The sequence below is a fragment of the Pezoporus occidentalis genome, unplaced genomic scaffold, assembly GCF_034315485.1.
Source record: "Pezoporus occidentalis ecotype Australia unplaced genomic scaffold, CSIRO_AGI_Poc_V1 ctg14, whole genome shotgun sequence".
Lineage (NCBI taxonomy): Eukaryota > Metazoa > Chordata > Aves > Psittaciformes > Psittacidae > Pezoporus > Pezoporus occidentalis.
Genome location: NW_026913209.1, coordinates 7,381,846 through 7,398,064, shown reverse-complemented (window position 1 = coordinate 7,398,064; position 16,219 = coordinate 7,381,846). Strand labels below are relative to the sequence as shown.

The 16,219-nt window shown below is 36.2% G+C and overlaps 1 protein-coding gene across 3 annotated transcripts in view; it reads left to right on the top strand.

Moving 5' to 3' along the window:
* Positions 1-16,219, top strand: part of POT1 (protection of telomeres 1) — a 65,256-nt gene that overhangs the window by 25,239 nt on the left and 23,798 nt on the right. For all 3 annotated transcript variants that reach the window (XM_062609723.1, XM_062609725.1, XM_062609724.1), the window contains 3 exons: positions 5,266-5,396; positions 12,226-12,516; positions 14,714-14,869. In XM_062609723.1, the coding sequence (XP_062465707.1) occupies positions 5,266-5,396; positions 12,226-12,516; positions 14,714-14,869 (578 nt within the window). The remainder of the gene's footprint in view (positions 1-5,265; positions 5,397-12,225; positions 12,517-14,713; positions 14,870-16,219) is intronic.

Below are 16,219 nucleotides of genomic sequence, written 5' to 3'. Positions count from 1 at the left end.
AGTTACAGCATGTGGACAGTCTCAATTAAAACAGTTTCGTAAGCAATAGCAAACCAACCTTACAGTGCAAATCAAGCCAATCACAGACTGTTGTATTTGATGGTCTATTTTGAGAAAGAAGACTCAGTTAAATCTGCAGTAGTTTTGTTCTATAAAGTTGTTTGGGGTTTTTTTGGTTGTTTTTTTTTTGTTTTTTTTCCCCAATCAAAATATTGAGGTTGTATTTGAATTCTGCAGAACAAAATAAAAACTCTTACAGAGGTAAGGATAATGATTTCCTTTCTGGAGCCTAAAGATGAGAGTAGTGTTCTGTTCCCTTCTAATCACAGTGGGTTGTGTGTGTATTTCTTTTTTAGAAAATTGCCAGTTCCTATCAGCTCATATTAAAAATAAAAGTTAAAAAATTTTAAAAGGAAATGAAAAATTCAACAGTTGAATAAATAGTTAATAGAAAGAAATTTCAAGGCTGTTACTTTGATTTGCAATTTACAAATGATGGCATTAAAGCATCTGTTTAGGTAGATGCTTTTGGTAGTTACTCAGTGTTTGTATCTCTTAAATGCATAGCCATGTTAGAAATACCATGCTGTAGTAAAACAAATTCAGTTTGATTCTTTAGAGGTTTTGTTTTGGGCTTCTGCAGTATCTGTATATATGTACAGATATGTGTATATATATATATATATACATATACATACACATAGGAGAGTGTGTACATTTGTAGTATTTTTCTTCCTGTGTTTTGTTGAACATATTTGATAAGTTAGCTGGTTCAGCTGCTAACTGGTGTTACTGAACACCAGTTCAGTACTGAATAGCCTCAGTAATTCTTGGAAACAGTATTAATGTTTGGTGAAGTTTAGAAAAGAGAATAATTTGCTACACTGATCTCTCTTGTTTTATGTACATTGAAATAAAAGAAACAGAAGGCAATCTCTAGTTGAGTCCCTCATTGACAACACATGGCCCAAAACCTTTTTATCTATTTGCAGAGGTGAGTTATTGATTCAGAATAGTGGGTTTTCACTGAAAGGTTAGTCAGGAATACATATGTGATTGTCCAAAAAGAGAGTCATAATCAGACTGATGCTTTGTACCTTAAAAATTTGTATAAGCATCTTTGTTAGGAATTGCTGAATAAAACTAAAATAAATGTTTAATCAGTAAGTATTAAATGACTTCCCACGAAATCAGTAACTACTGATCTGGAAAGCCTTTGCAGCAATTCTGGTTTTCTTACAAGGACTGAAAAATAAATTTGTGAATCCATGTGTTTTGGGGGTTTTGCTGTTTTGGTTTTGTAATATATATATATGTGTGTGTGTGTGTGTGTGTCTACACTGTGAAGAGATGCTGACTTTCTAAGCATGCTGATGACTTACCTAAGAGTCCATAAAAGACTGGAAATGCTGTGATATTTATAAAAAGAAAGCTATAATCTGAAGGATGAACCTAAACCATCATCACAGTGGAGGAAACTTTAGTTTCTCAATGTCTGTTATGGGGATATAGAACATTGATATTTCAAACTACAGTGAGGACCTAGAAGTTTGGAGGTCAGCATTCTCCATGTAGTTAATGTAAAGTTCTTCTGTCTTGACTTGGAATTTTATTGATACTTTCTTAAAGATAGTCCTTGCAGTAATAAAGAATTCCTGTTGTTGCATAAATTTCTTTTCTAAAATAGCTGCTTCTCTGAATAGTTGTGGTTTTTTTTTTTTTTTTTTTAATGAGATATAATGCCAGTTCTGAAGTGTTAGAAGCATCCTTGCAGATAGCTGCCCATTGCTGATAGTCCCTCATGTGATGTTAATCTTAAGCCTGAGTGGGAATACCTCTTTAGAATAATTAAGTATATTTAAAAAAATCCAAACAAATGGTAGGTGCAGTTTGGCGTTCTGTATATTGTCAGCTTAAAACCAGTGCTTTTGCTGAGTCAGTCTAGTATGAAAGTAAAAACTGTCTTTTATATAAATTTGCTGAAAACCATGCATCCATTGTGTCATATTTTTAACACAGGTTATTGGAAGTAAAAATTATCAGTGGTAGCATTTCCCTTCTGTAGGAAATGCCCTGGGTTCAGCTATAACAGTTATTTTTCTCCTTCTTAGTAGCTGGTGCAGTGCTGGTTTTGAATTTAGTCTGAGAAGCTGATAACACAATGATGTTTAATTGTTGCTCAGTGGCGCTTACCCTGATGAAGGACTTTTCAGTCTCATTTTCTGCCAGTGAGGAAGGGCACAAGAAGCCAGGAGGAAGCAGAGACGGGACACCTGAGCCAAACTAGCCAAAGGAGTATTCCATGCCGCAGTACATCATGCCTGGTATATAAACTGGGGGGAGTTGCCTGTAAGGTCCAGACCATTGTTCGGGTCGGACTAGGTATTTGTCAGCAGGTGGTGAGCAATTGTGTTGTGTATCACTGCTGTTTATTGAGGGTTTTTTTTTCCTTCTCTTTTTAGTTTGACATTCTCTCCCCTTGTTATTTTACTTATTAGTGGTAGTAGTAGCAGTTTTATATTATACTTTAGTTATTGGATTGTTCTTATCTCAGCCCATGTTGTTTACATTCTTTTGATTCTCCTCCCCATCCTGCCAGGAAGGGGTGAGGGGAAAAGGAGGGGAGTGGGCAAGTGGCTGCGTGGTTCTGAGTTACCAGCTGGGCTTAAACCACAACAGGAAAAGATAATGAGTGAAGTAAGCTTACCTACTAAAGGAAAATTGACTCCAGTATGTAAACTTTTATATATATATATGTATATATTATTTTATAAATATATATATATATTTTTTTTAGCTGAGTAACTGAGGGTATTGCATCATTGTATATTGTGAAAAAAATGAAAGTTTGACCAATGGCATTTTATTATATTGTTTCTTGTAACACTGGGATATTACTTAAATTCTGCAATTCTGTTTAGAGTTTGAGTCATTATTTGTGCAGAAAAGTGAATTCAAGCACTGAACTATAATGCTGTATGGAAAGCAAAAAACAATTTTCACCTTCCAGCTAGAGAAGGAAAGACAGGTAGCTTTTTGTTTTCTAACCTTCAAAAAGGACTTGCTGGATGAAGATTTCTTTAGAAGAAAATAAGTCCTTATGCTTTGTTCTTGAATAACTTTATTTTAATTAGAATTATTGTAGAATGATTTTTTTGAGGTGGTAGTTGAGAATGGAAGGCAAAAATCACAGAAACAGAGAACCTATTTTGCATACAAGGTGTTCTGTGACTGTATAAACCAAGTGTAACAGTTTTATGATACTTTGAGTAGGGTGATAATTAGTCTTTTGAGTATGCTAATTGCACAGAAAATAGAGAGAGAGTGTTAATTTTTCCCCCCTTAAATAGGCAGCTTTGCAGGTAGGAAACTGACTAGAATAGATAATCACAGCATCAGAAAGTACAGACAATTTAAATGTGGAATGTTTTTGTTATTCCACTCTTGGTTGCCATGTTGGATTATATCAGTGCAGTGTAACATGTTATCCTGTATCCTCAAAGGATTTTAAATCTGTGAACTACATGGGATTTTTTTTTTATTTCTTAATTTCTCATTTTACTCATATTGCTTTGCAGCTGACCTGTTAAGTTAACCTTTATAATTCATACCCAAAGAAATACACCAATCCATCTCTGGATTACAGTAGTAAATACTTGCAGTTTTGTCAGCCACTGGCTAGACTCTATTCATGTCTGCTAATCCTAGCATAAAACATCAGAATAGGTGCTATATTACACTTGACCTTGTGCCTTTGGTGTAAGCATGCTAAAGAGCGACACTTAGTAACTCCTGAGTGCAACAGATGAGAATTTAACACTACTGAGTTTGTGTAAAAAAAATCTTGTTGAAGAAGAGTAGTGGTTTTGTAGAAATATTAGAGGCTTTTCTATCTGTAGGAACAGTAGTTTTATTTTTCTTGGTAAGCCTTCACTTGATTTCTTCTTTCAACACTTCAGTCACTCAAACTGTTGGTGAATTTAAACTTTTAAGTGATAGCAAAACTTAATATATTTGCTGGAAGTGGTAGAGTATTTCTTTTGAAGCATAGGCAGTGCACATACAAGCATGTATTTTCATCCAGTCTAACCTTTGTGGTTGGGAAATCTGTTCACAAAATTTACATATAACAATTGTCTTTTTTTGACTGCCTTCCTGTAGTTGTTATTCAAGGCGAATCTGTCAGTATTCTCTTTCAAAGCTGTCTGGCAACTGTTTGTGTCTGTATCTTTATAAAATGCATGATGAAGATTTTATTGAATTTGTTTTGGCACTATCATACCTTTACTCAGTTCCCAGATACGTTAACTCCGGTTTGCTGTCATTATCACGAACTGCCTTGTAGAATTACAGCTAAGGGACGTTGGGGGGGAGGGGGGCAGTTACTTGTTTATGGTTTTAATTTTTGAGCATTGAAAAAGTGCCTGGCACAGCCAAAACAGATTTGACATGGGTAATTTTATTTATTTCCAGTTAAACATTTCATAACTGGTTCCGGTATGGAGAAACAAAAAAGAGAAATAGTTTTACACTAAGGGAAAACCACTTCCCTCCACCTCTCTCAGGCTCAGCTTGACTCTAGGCACCTCTCCTTCCCTCTTCATCTCCACTTCCAGTGTTACTGTTGCAGGTTACACTGTGTCTCTTGGGGTAGCAAACGGTGGTGCAGGAGGTTGGGGTTAGCACCTACTCTACTCCTTACTCTTTTCCCCATCTGCACCTTTCTGTGTGATGTCCTCTTCTCCAGTGTGGGTTCCTCCGTTACCTCAGTCCTTTTGTTAAGGGCACATTTCAGATTCTTACGGTACTTTGACTACTGCTGTGGGGCTGTATCCTTGGAGTACATATCTTGCATATTTTGTTAAAGTGAAAGATAAGTCATTTATGCTTTAGTTTACTTTTAGAACTTGCAGAACTCATTGCCTCTTCAGGAGACCAGGATTGTACAAGATTGTATATATGCTCCCTATTTTATAGAGGAAGAAATTGAAACCTGAAAAAATTGCATGCCTGTTGCAGACAGAAGGAAAAGTTTTGTGTGTTCCTGGCTCACAGACCTGAGCTTAATCACCTATTTCATTTTCAGTTGTCTGGGCTAATTGTTGGCAAGATGGACCACGCTTCAGTTGTTATGCTATTGTGACTAAATTGACTTGGGAAGTCATAGCAGAAAAAAATGGCCATATGCCTGCTTATCCCATGTTTAATATCTGTGTATTAATAACTCCATAATGTGTATAATTTATTCACTTTTATCTTTTACAGATTTCTGCTCAGTTGTAACACTCGTGGACCCATCAAATGCGAAGTTAACATGCTCTCTTTTCAGTGGAAATCTGGATTCCCTACCAAAAATCTACAAAGTTGGAGATATTGTCCGATTTCATAGAATAAAGGTATGTACTAGGATGTGGGGTATGTGTGCTTGTTTTGTTGCAGTGAGAGGATTGTAAAAATAATTTAATTCTTCATGTACTGAAATTAACACATGGAGACATTAGATGAAGCAGTTGATCGATTAAACAGCTTATCTGAGGTTGTTAGTGTACAATGTCTAGTTGCTGCTTTGGTGTTTTCCTGCCTTACCTTATTTACCTGTATCAAAGGCCATGAAGGAAACGGTGTTTGTAGCTTTAGTCCTGCTTCTGCTGGATGTTGTTCTTAAGCCTGCTGCAAGTGTATAGGGAAGAGGGACCATGCTACACAGACTGAACGGAAGTCTTATAATGCTTGACTGTACTTAAAGAGGTGCAGAATAGTACCAAAGACATGATTTTATGTGTTACATATTAATCTGCAAGGTAACTGTATACAATTGTATATTTTATTCTTGCTTAAAATAATTACAGCAAAAATAAGCAAACGTCCTGAAAGAAGCCAGATGGGAAAAAACAAATTGCATATTTAAATACTGCTGAGAGATCAAGGAAATTGAGGATTATACAAAAGGATGATGAAAGCGGTAAAGATCAGTAGTGCTAAGCATGTACACTTTGATATGCCATAGCAGGAGAACAAAAAAGGAAACCCCATGACAATAAATGTAAGAAGTGCTAAGATTTAGCCAGTTATAGAGATTTGTACCACTGAGATTATTAGAAAAGAACTTAAGATTCAGAAACAGTATTCAGTTATTTGTGCATATTATAGCATCATAGAATAGTTAGGGTTGGAAAGGACCTTAAGATCATCTAGTTCCAACCCCCATGCCATGGGCAGGGACACCTCACACTAAACCATATCACCCAAGGCCTCGTCCAACCTGGTCTTGAGCACTGCCAGGGGTGGAGCATTCACAACCTCCCTGGGCAACCTATTCCAGTGCCTCACCACCCTAACAGTAAAGAACTTCTAACTTATATCCAATCTAAACTTCCCCTGTTTAAGTTTTAACCCGTTACCCCTTGTCCTATCACTACAGTCTCTAATGAAGAGTCCCTCCCCAGCATCCCTATAGGCCCCCTTCAGGTACTGGAAGGCTGCTATGAGGTCTCCATGCAGCATTCTCTTCTCCAGGCTGAACAGCCCCAACTTTCTCAGCCCTTCTTCATATGGGAGGTGCTCCAGTCCCATGATAATCCTCGTAAAATCAAAGTCAAATCAATGAACTCTCAAGACTAACTGCACATCTCAGGTACTGATTAGCAACACAAGCTTCAAAATCTAAATATAGTTTAATTCTACTCTATACATAAAGATGACCTTAAAGAGCCTTTATGCTAGCCCAAACCAGGTTAGTTAATTTCGTTCTCCATTGTAAGTATTTATACAGTCAGTTGCCAGCACCTATAATAAATGCTTGGAGCACTGTAGAGATATCCGAGCTGCTCCAGTCAGTGAGCTGGCTGCATTTGGAGCTCGGCTCAGATGCCTCTATACAAATGCCCATAGCATGGGGAACAAACAAGAGGAATTAGAGATGTGTGCACATCTACGGGGGTATGATATAATAGGCATTACAGAAACATGGCGGGATGGCTCCTATGACTGGAGTGTTGGAGTGGAAGGTTACAGGCTCTTTAGGAAAGGCAGTGCTCAAGACCAGGTTGGACGAGGCCTTGGGTGATATGGTTTAGTGTGAGTTGTCCATGCACCTGGCAGGGGGGTTGGAGCTAGATGATCTTAAGGTCCTTTCCAACCCTAACTATTCTATGATTCTATGATTCTGTGACTTCAGATGAGAGAGTCTTATGGTAAATTTTAAATTATCTCTTTATCCAGGAGGGTGTTACACAGATACTGTTTCTGAAATTCAGTAGAGATAGAGACATGTTTATTGCTTCTTAAATAAAAATACAAAGTTTATATGTGTGGGAAAGGAGAAAGTAAAAAGGAGCCAGATTAAAAGAATTGAAACATTGTATGTCTGTGGTAGGTTAACACAGTTTTGGTTTTTGCGTTTTTTTTTTTTTTTTGAGATGGAAAGAACAGGTTAGAAAACACGAAGATCACTGTCATAGAAGTTACGTGTGCACCCTCTTATGCAAACATAATAGTGTCTCAACTCCACTCTTTATTTTTTAATATAAACTTATTAAGGAAATTTATGGACATAGCACATGTAAGCAACTTCACTGTTCTGATTTGGCATTACATTTTGGAGGACATTATTCTAAAATTCCTGTCAGTTGGTGTTTCTTCATTCTCCAAGGTGATATTTCATTATTTAAAGGTGGGTTTGTCAATTCCCTCCCACATACGCTTGTTTCATCACAGCTGTTTTAAGTGGTTTCCAGCCCTAGCTGACCTCCAGCTACCCACAATCTGTATCTCCTCAGATGCTTAAACTGACAGCTTGTTTAATTATTTTCTAAGTTTGAATGATCTGAAGTCACTAAGTTGTCTTTTTCTGGATGAGAATGTCTTCATTCATTCCAGGCTAAAAAACAGCTGCTTTGGGAATTTTCATATCTGATCTGAGCAGGTAAAAATCTGACATAGAAGCCTGGTGCCAGCTGTTGGGAGTGAGCTGCAAGTGAGTGACCTCTTTCTGTCTTGCACCAGCATAGCAGTTGTGACTGCTGTGCCACACAGTTTTCATTTTGAAAGAAAAAAAAAAAAGAGAGAAAAGTCTAATTAGAATTTTAATTACACTGTCTGCAGTTACTTCTTAACAGTCTTCTTTTGTCTTCAGGCCTTGTCACCTTCTCATAACCTGCTGAATGGGCAGCAATTGAGGGTTTTAGAGGCTACAGCCTTCCAGAGCTGTTCTTACCAGTGAGGACAGTAATACATAGTCCTTACAGCATGAATTCACATATCTCTGTCCCAGATATGCTTTTGAGAATCTTTGAAGAAGTTGACATTGATAGCAAACACATTTTAAAAATGACTGCTCTCAGCTACACTCTCAGCTCCTAATGAGTGTCTTCCTAGTAACACAGGTATTGGCAAGGTCCGATGGTTCAGGGCTAATACGAACTTAATGGAGAGGATTCTGTTGGGATCACTGTGGTAGAGAAAAATTTTATTTGCTCAGTGTTTGTTGCAGAGAATTTAAATTTTAAGTGTCTTTGTAATAGAACTGAAAGATTACCCACTTTTAATTAAATCCCAGTTAATATTCCTTGAAGTGTGTTTTTATGACACCTTACGATGATTTCTTCTGAATTATAGTACTTAGTCATTTACAATACTGTATTTGGGCCTTCAGCCTCAGTCTGTCATCTCTGCAGAGATGAAAGTGGAGGAAATCCCCCTAACCAACAGTATAAAAGCTAAGCCTGTGATCTGATTGTCTAGCCCCCTCTATCTTCATGGCAAAGAAGGAGTTAATCGCAAGTGGAATTTTCTTGGAACATTTTTTCTTCTATAGTTAACTGTGGATGCTCTTAATATCTTAGACTCAATGCCTAATGTTTAAGCTACTAAAGAGAGGGATGAGGCAACCTGCTGGTGCTAACTAAACCTGCAGTACTTTATCCTCACTTGACTTGGGAGTTTTGACATATATTCTGCCTTTCTTGTATTACTCGAACCCTGCCATGATGATAGAATTGTTAATTTCCTCATTGGCTTTTCTCTAATATTCCTTATTACCTCTGAGTGATTCACAAACAAAAATTTATTTCCTCACTCTCAGTGAACTGAATCGGTATTTGATTTCCATTTTAATGTTTGAGAATCAGAGAAAAGTGAAGCACATTCTTGTTTAGGTGTTCATCTTGTTCAGCACACACTAGTTGTCTGATCCTGTCACTGTCTAGAATGTGTTTTGGTGGGTCTTTTTCCCAAATACACAGCATTATGGAGATGTATGACTGTCCTGGGTTCAGCAGTAGCAGTCATTTTTCCCCTTCTTGGTAGCTGGTGCAGTGCAGTGTTTTGACTTTCAGCTTGGGAACAGAGCTGATAGTGATGTTTAGGTTTGGCCAAGGACTTTGTGAGCCTCATGCTCTGCCAGGGAGGAGGGGAAGTCGGGAGGAAGCAGAGACAGGACACCTGACCCAAACTGACCAAAGAAGTATTCCATACCACAGCACGTCATGCCCAGGATGTAACTGGGAGTTAGCCGGAAGGGCTGGGAGACTGCAGGGTTGGAGGAGGTATTGGTCAGAGCTTGGTCGGGCTGGGGGGGCGAGTTATCGGTCGGCTGGTGGTGAGATGATGTATTCTCTTCCCTTGTTATTTCCTTTATCATTATTATCATTGGTGGTAGCAGTAGTGATTTGTGTTATACCTTAGTTAAAACTGTTCTTATCTCAACCTGTGGGAGCATTCTTTTCGATTCTCCTCTCCGTGACGGGGGGAGGGCTCTTACTATAAACTATTTTGTAGGCAGTGACATATAAACTATTGTAGGATATCCTCAGTATAATACAGTCTCTGCAGCAATTTCAAGTCTTAATTCTCTAGGTTTTGTCATGTCTTAAATATGTAGGGAATATTCCAAATCATGCATTTTTTACTTTACTAGAATTTTGTCAGATACACTCTTCTGCTTTCTCTGAGGAATGTTTCTAAAGCAGTATCACAATATGTACTGTTTTTTTTAAATTATTATCAGAACAGAAATTGTTTCAGCTGGTTAAGTATATATTTTGACTTCTGCTTAGGTAAAAGATGCCTTACAATGAGGTCATCAGCTGAATGTATACTCACATTGGAATAGAAGTTTGGACAGTGAATTTCAGATGATAAAATAATTCAAAAAACAGATGAACAAAAAGAAAACCCAAAAGCAAGCCACAACACAGCTAGATGTCTTGAAATAATTTTATGTGTATAAATAATAGTCAAGTTTAAGTTTAATGTACTCATAATTCAAAATATTGTCTTGAATTCCTGATCCGCAAATCAGTAGTAAAATTTATTTTAGGAAATCTTTCTTCTTAGTGTAAGAATGTGTACATTAGCTCAGTATATGTTGTTTTACAAGGCATTTGTTTGATAATCAAAGATGATCGGTGACTGCAGTGGTTTCATAATAGTCCTTTGCTTCTGCAATTTAACGATCAGTTTTGATTGAAAACTACCTTTAAGATGCTATTATTCTGGCTTCATACATTACTTAGTATTGCACTTTTGTCTTTCATTGAGTGAGGTGAATAACACCAGCTGCAGTAAGAAAAAAATAATTCAAGTGGTTTGGGCTGCTGTAAACCTATTTATAAGTGTTTCAAGATTAGCTTCTTTTCAATGAGCATATTCAGGATAGAGTTGTACCCCATAGAAATCACTAGAGTTTATTGTCCATACAGTTTATTGAGGTCGCATTTCACCTTTTGTTCTTTAGTCCATAAAAACTATGCCAAACACTCCTGCAATATGTATTTGAATTTACTTGCTTGCTTAGAGAAAGCCAAATACATTGTATCTGCTCTGGTTTTGTGCCAGAAGATACTCTTGTTTGGAACCATTATTTATTGAATTTATTTAAATTCTCAGGGAATTTTTAAAGCAATCGCCTGCTGCCCCCTCCCCTGCTTTCTTCCCAATCCACCTATTTTGAAAGAATCCCCAAGCCCTCTAGAAATGACACAAAATCTATTGAGGGGGAGTTGTGATATAGGCAAGTCTTAGATTAGCTCTTTTCCCTTAGCTTAATAAAATTTAAAAATCATTTATGATGATCTTTAAAGCCCCTTCCAGCTCAAACTATTCTGTAATTCTGTGGTTCTGTGAATTAATGTGCTCCATTATTCATGGCTGGAGAATACTTAAGTAAATGAAAGTTTGTCCTAGAGATGGTCTTTAATGTATTTATGCATTATGTTAAAGTAGCAGGGATTAAAGGAATTCCTGTCACCAGGACTGAACTTTGTTTCCAAGGAATACTTGATTTGGGTGCTTTTTAAATTTAAGTGTGCTTATAAAATGTAGGCCTAAATAACTGGCAATGTTTTGGTAAAAAAAATATTGCTGTTTGGAACTTCTGTCACATATTTCAGATTCTGCTTTTTTAAATCAGTGGATTTTCAGGCATTTGAAAATTGAGCACTAGGAATCCTAATCTGTATTGTCTCACAAGTGCTATATGGAGAAGTCTTGTTTTTTTGGTAAGTAAATTTTAATTAAAAAGAGATGGATCAAAACAGTCAGTTTGAGATTTCTGATGATTGCTTTCTGCAGTGCTTTTATATAAGTACAGGGAACAGGCAGATTAAACTAGATCCTTGAAGGAACTCTTCAGAATTTAAACACCATGTTTTATATGGTAGCAGATACACAACTAAATCAGGATAGAGGGGATCTGCCATGTGCAGAGTAGTAGACGTAAGAGTAGTTGTGAGAGCTGTATTCATAATTCAGTCTGTGAAAGCTACTTTATAGGGAAAAAAAAAACCCTTCTAGAGCTGTATTTTCATTTTCAGTTCCATAATATCAGGAAATGGGGCTATTGTGAGAGGCAGGAAAGATGAATCCATAATAACTTTACTCTGCCATCGCTCTGCTGTATGACCCCTAAAAATTGTGCTTCAGTTTTCCCATCTGTAAACACAATCCTGATGTGTTCCCCACACAAACATTGTGAGATATGTGAATGCTCTCTACCAATGCTGTGTATTTACAGGTAGTCTGCCTCTTTAAAAAAAAAATCTTTCATGTTAGACTGTATTTTCTGCTTATTCACTTTGTTTTTTTGTTACTGTTGACTTTGTTCTCCTAATAGCACTGGGAACAAAAGTGATCAATGGTCTGTTCTTCATGCATGTGATAAAACAAATGTATGTATATTTCAATGCAATGTAACCATTTTCTTTTTTTCTTCATATGTTGTTACAGATCAGGGAATACAATGGACAGATGCAGGGAATTACCAGTGGAGGATTTGCATCCTTGACATTTGATGGAAGTGTAGGAGCGCCAATAGTTCCTCGAACCTCTAGCAAAGGGTACAGTTTCGTGGATGAAGAACACAAAACAGTAGAAGATTTACGTATTTGGGCAGCCAGTAATCTTTCTATCTCTGAACCTGCAGTAAAATTGTCTGGTGTTCAGCCAATGCTGTTCTTTGATCTCACTTGCCAGCTGGTAGGAAAAGCAAAAGTGGATGGATCTTCTTTTCTTCTAAAGGTATTTTTTTAATAATATTTTTTTATATTTATTAAGGCACTGTGATTCAATTTTTCATAAACCAGACATATTCATTGCTTTAATTTTCTAATTAAATTGCTAATAATTGTACAAATAAAAAGCAAAACCAACTACTTTTGCTGCAGAAAATACATGGACTCAGTCAGAGATCAATATAATCAGACAAAAAGCCGTTTATTACAAAGCCTTAACCCCTTAAATACTATTTCTTACATGCACTTACAGTGATTTGGCATATTATGATTGGATACATGTCCTGAAGACCCTTTGTAACTAGCATATAATTGGTTAAGCACAGGTGTGGGAACTTGACCTCGAAAGCTTGCTAACAGTCCACAGTTCTCATTACATCAGTGAATTCTAGCTGCTTCTTATCTTGCTTGCTTAAGCTTCCTTGGGCCTCTCACGGCCTTGCTGTATCTTTCAGGATTATTCAGAGTTTGTGTACCAATTATCCATTCTCCCGTGAGAACACTGTCTCCACATACTTTCCTAAGGATTTTCTTTTTCTGATAAAGAAAGTTTTCTGACTTATAAATTCCACCAAAAGGTGCCCCAACACTAGCCTTGTTAGTTCCTCTGTCAAAGGACATTTTAAAGCTAAGTAGTCATCCTTGAATTTCACAGGAAACATTCAGCAATCCATTTGTCAGATTGATCTCCTAAATGTGAAATTACCGAAGTGTCCTAAGTAAAGCCAGTTGAAAAATAATGGGAAACTTAACAAACTTAAACTTCTTTATTTTGTCCAAGTGACTAAATTCATAATGCATGTGCACTAAGTCTGTGTTTCTCAAGCCCAGTTCTGGAGAAGGTTTGATAGTTCAAACAGTGGACAACCTGTCTTTCAAAGGTGGTTTTAAGCATTTCATGGTACAGGATCAGAATATAATAGATTTTTTTTTTTATTTTATTTTATTTTTTTAATCTATGGCAGCATGTACCACCTTGTCCTGACCATCTGAGTCCTTCAGAATACACTCTTATTTGGGAACATTAATTTAATGTTGTGGGACATTTTCACTGAACAGTTTCCCCTTTTATCTCTTGGTTTGGATGAGTATTTCAACCATGAGTTATTCTCAGTGTATTTGCACATGACTCTGCTGATTCTTAGATCTTTTCCTGTGGATCTTTGATCCACAGCGGTTAAGCATAAGGGGTAGAAACCCTTTAAAAATGAAGTTTTGTCTTTTCTTCTCCCCCTCTACAGCACCTGACTCATGGGACAAAATGCCTTGGTATCATAAACTGTCTGAAAATTAGCTTCTGTTGAATTTATATGCAGGAAATGCTATGAAATGCAGCACTGAAGTCTTATAGTCCAAACGCCTCTAGATTTTTTCTTTTTCTGTGCCGGTATTTCACCATTATTTATGTTGTCTCTGAGAAGAGACTATCATCAGGAACTCAGGAAACCACAGTTTACAGAACCATAAGCAGTTACCACTGAAATTTTCATGTCTGGTTTAAGTATTAAGATTCGGGTTCCAGTCTGTTGGTAATCTTATTTTTTTCACAATAACTTTGATATCTCAAAAATAACTCTTACTGATATTTCAGTACTTAAGTGTATCAAGAACTTGGCTTTAGGCAAACAATTTTTATAATGCTTGTAATTAAATACATGTTAAATACTGATTTTTTTTTTTTTTTTTTTCTAACATGATCTGGATAACTGGCAGTTTATAGTGATGCAGGAGATTCAGTAATTAAGGGAGTACATGCTGTGTACACAGTCTTCATATGCTGCAGCTACAGTGGTTAAAAAACACCCTATATCAGGATTAAAATATTAAATATAGACAGTTCTGCTTATGGAGAATTCTAATAGTTGTAACTGCTGGATAAACAGTTGAGGTTTTGCTAGCACAGATTTTATTGTTGTTATTATTATTATTATTATTTATTATTATTATTATTAATAATAATATAAACAAATCCCAGGTTTTAACACTTGATCAGATTCTCTGTAAGGGATATTTTATACTCTCTAAGGAATGATAATTAAAAATAATAAAATCAAATTTAAGTTATTTAAGGACTTTAAGACTCCAGTTAAGATTTCTTATTGCTGTCAATTACAAATCAAACAACAAATTTGTTAAAAAAAAGTTATTTACAATCTCAATCTTCAGTATTCTGGGTATATTGAAATAGTTCTTCTGCATTGTAGGTATGGGATGGCACAAAATGTCCCTACCCAACATGGAAGGTTCCTGTGGAAGCAAGGGACCTGGAAGGAGAAAAAGTTCTTCTTCGTCGGCTGCAAAATCTAACAGTAGACATTCTAGTTTATGACAACCATGTACATCTGGCAAGATCACTTAAGGTAATGTACTGTTTGATTTTTCTAACTCTCATTTTGTGGCCTATTTTCTGCTTAGAATGCACTTCAGAGAATGTATCAATTCAGTTACACTGTTAATTCATTTCAGATGTTTGCCTTTATATCTCATTGTATTTCCCATACCTTTTGTTTGAATGCAAAATCCCTTCAACATGTGTGAAACAGCCTCATTATCCTAAAATTGCCATGAAAAAAAAATCTTCCAATTAAGCAGTTCTTTTCAGATACTGCAATACCATATAGAATTCTGTGAAAATAATGCACTCAGAAAATGTATTCTATGCTTTAAAATTATTTTTTAAATTATATAAAGTGGGGTTAAACTTGTAGTCCCCAAAAAGGCCAGTAATTCTAAAGTCAATAAAAGATTTTCTGTTCTATAAACTTCTGCAATTTCCAGTGCAATCTTCATTTAGTGTGTCAGTAATGCTGATTATGCTTAGATAGAGAAAACAACAACATAATTAAACATTTGATCTTCAACAATACTGCCATCTTGCTTCTGAATACAGTAAATTAGCAAAGAATACATCTTTCATTTTATGCTTTCCCCAGTGTACCCAAGCATCATTTTTAAGGAGTTTACCAGAAAATAAAGGTAAGTGATAATCATTGTTAGGCTGGGACTATCAGCAGACATGAAATCAATTTGATATATTAATGCTTGTTCATAAGTAAATGATGGCAAAATAAGTTGCCCTTGTGTAAGTATTCATAACAAAACTCAGTCACAGAAGTATTTCATTACTCGCATTTTCTTTTCCAGAATTTTTCTCTTGCTGTCTGATGTAATCTGTTGATATAAATATCAGCTGATATTCCAGTGAAGCAGTGTCTTTTGAAAACTAAAGGAAAAAAGTAATAAAACATATTTTCTTGAGTATCTGGTGATACTCCCTTTACTGCACTCTCCCATTTGTATTCAGGAATCCCTGTTGAATATCTCTCACATAGGATGTCTTCATCAGCTGTCTTTCTTTTCTATGAACCTTTTCTTCCTTACCTCTAAAGTATCTGTGGCTTTGCTGTATACTGCACTGTGTAGCAGAAGCTCTAATGTGAAAGGAAAGTAACAAACCTAGTTTGACCTACTGAGCAACATGGACTGTTCTCCTGGCTGTGTCCAAAGTTGCAGTAGTTTCACTCATGCAAGATGTATAAGTTAGATCATTTTTGAACACTGCTTTTTAGTGGATTGTCTTAATGAAGTCATTAAAGAAAAAGCACTCATCTTAACAGTTAAACTTCAGAAAGATTTCGTATGTTCAACTTGCAATATGTGCAATTAATTTTATTTCACAGAATAATCTAAAGGTAATAGAATTTGGAGTG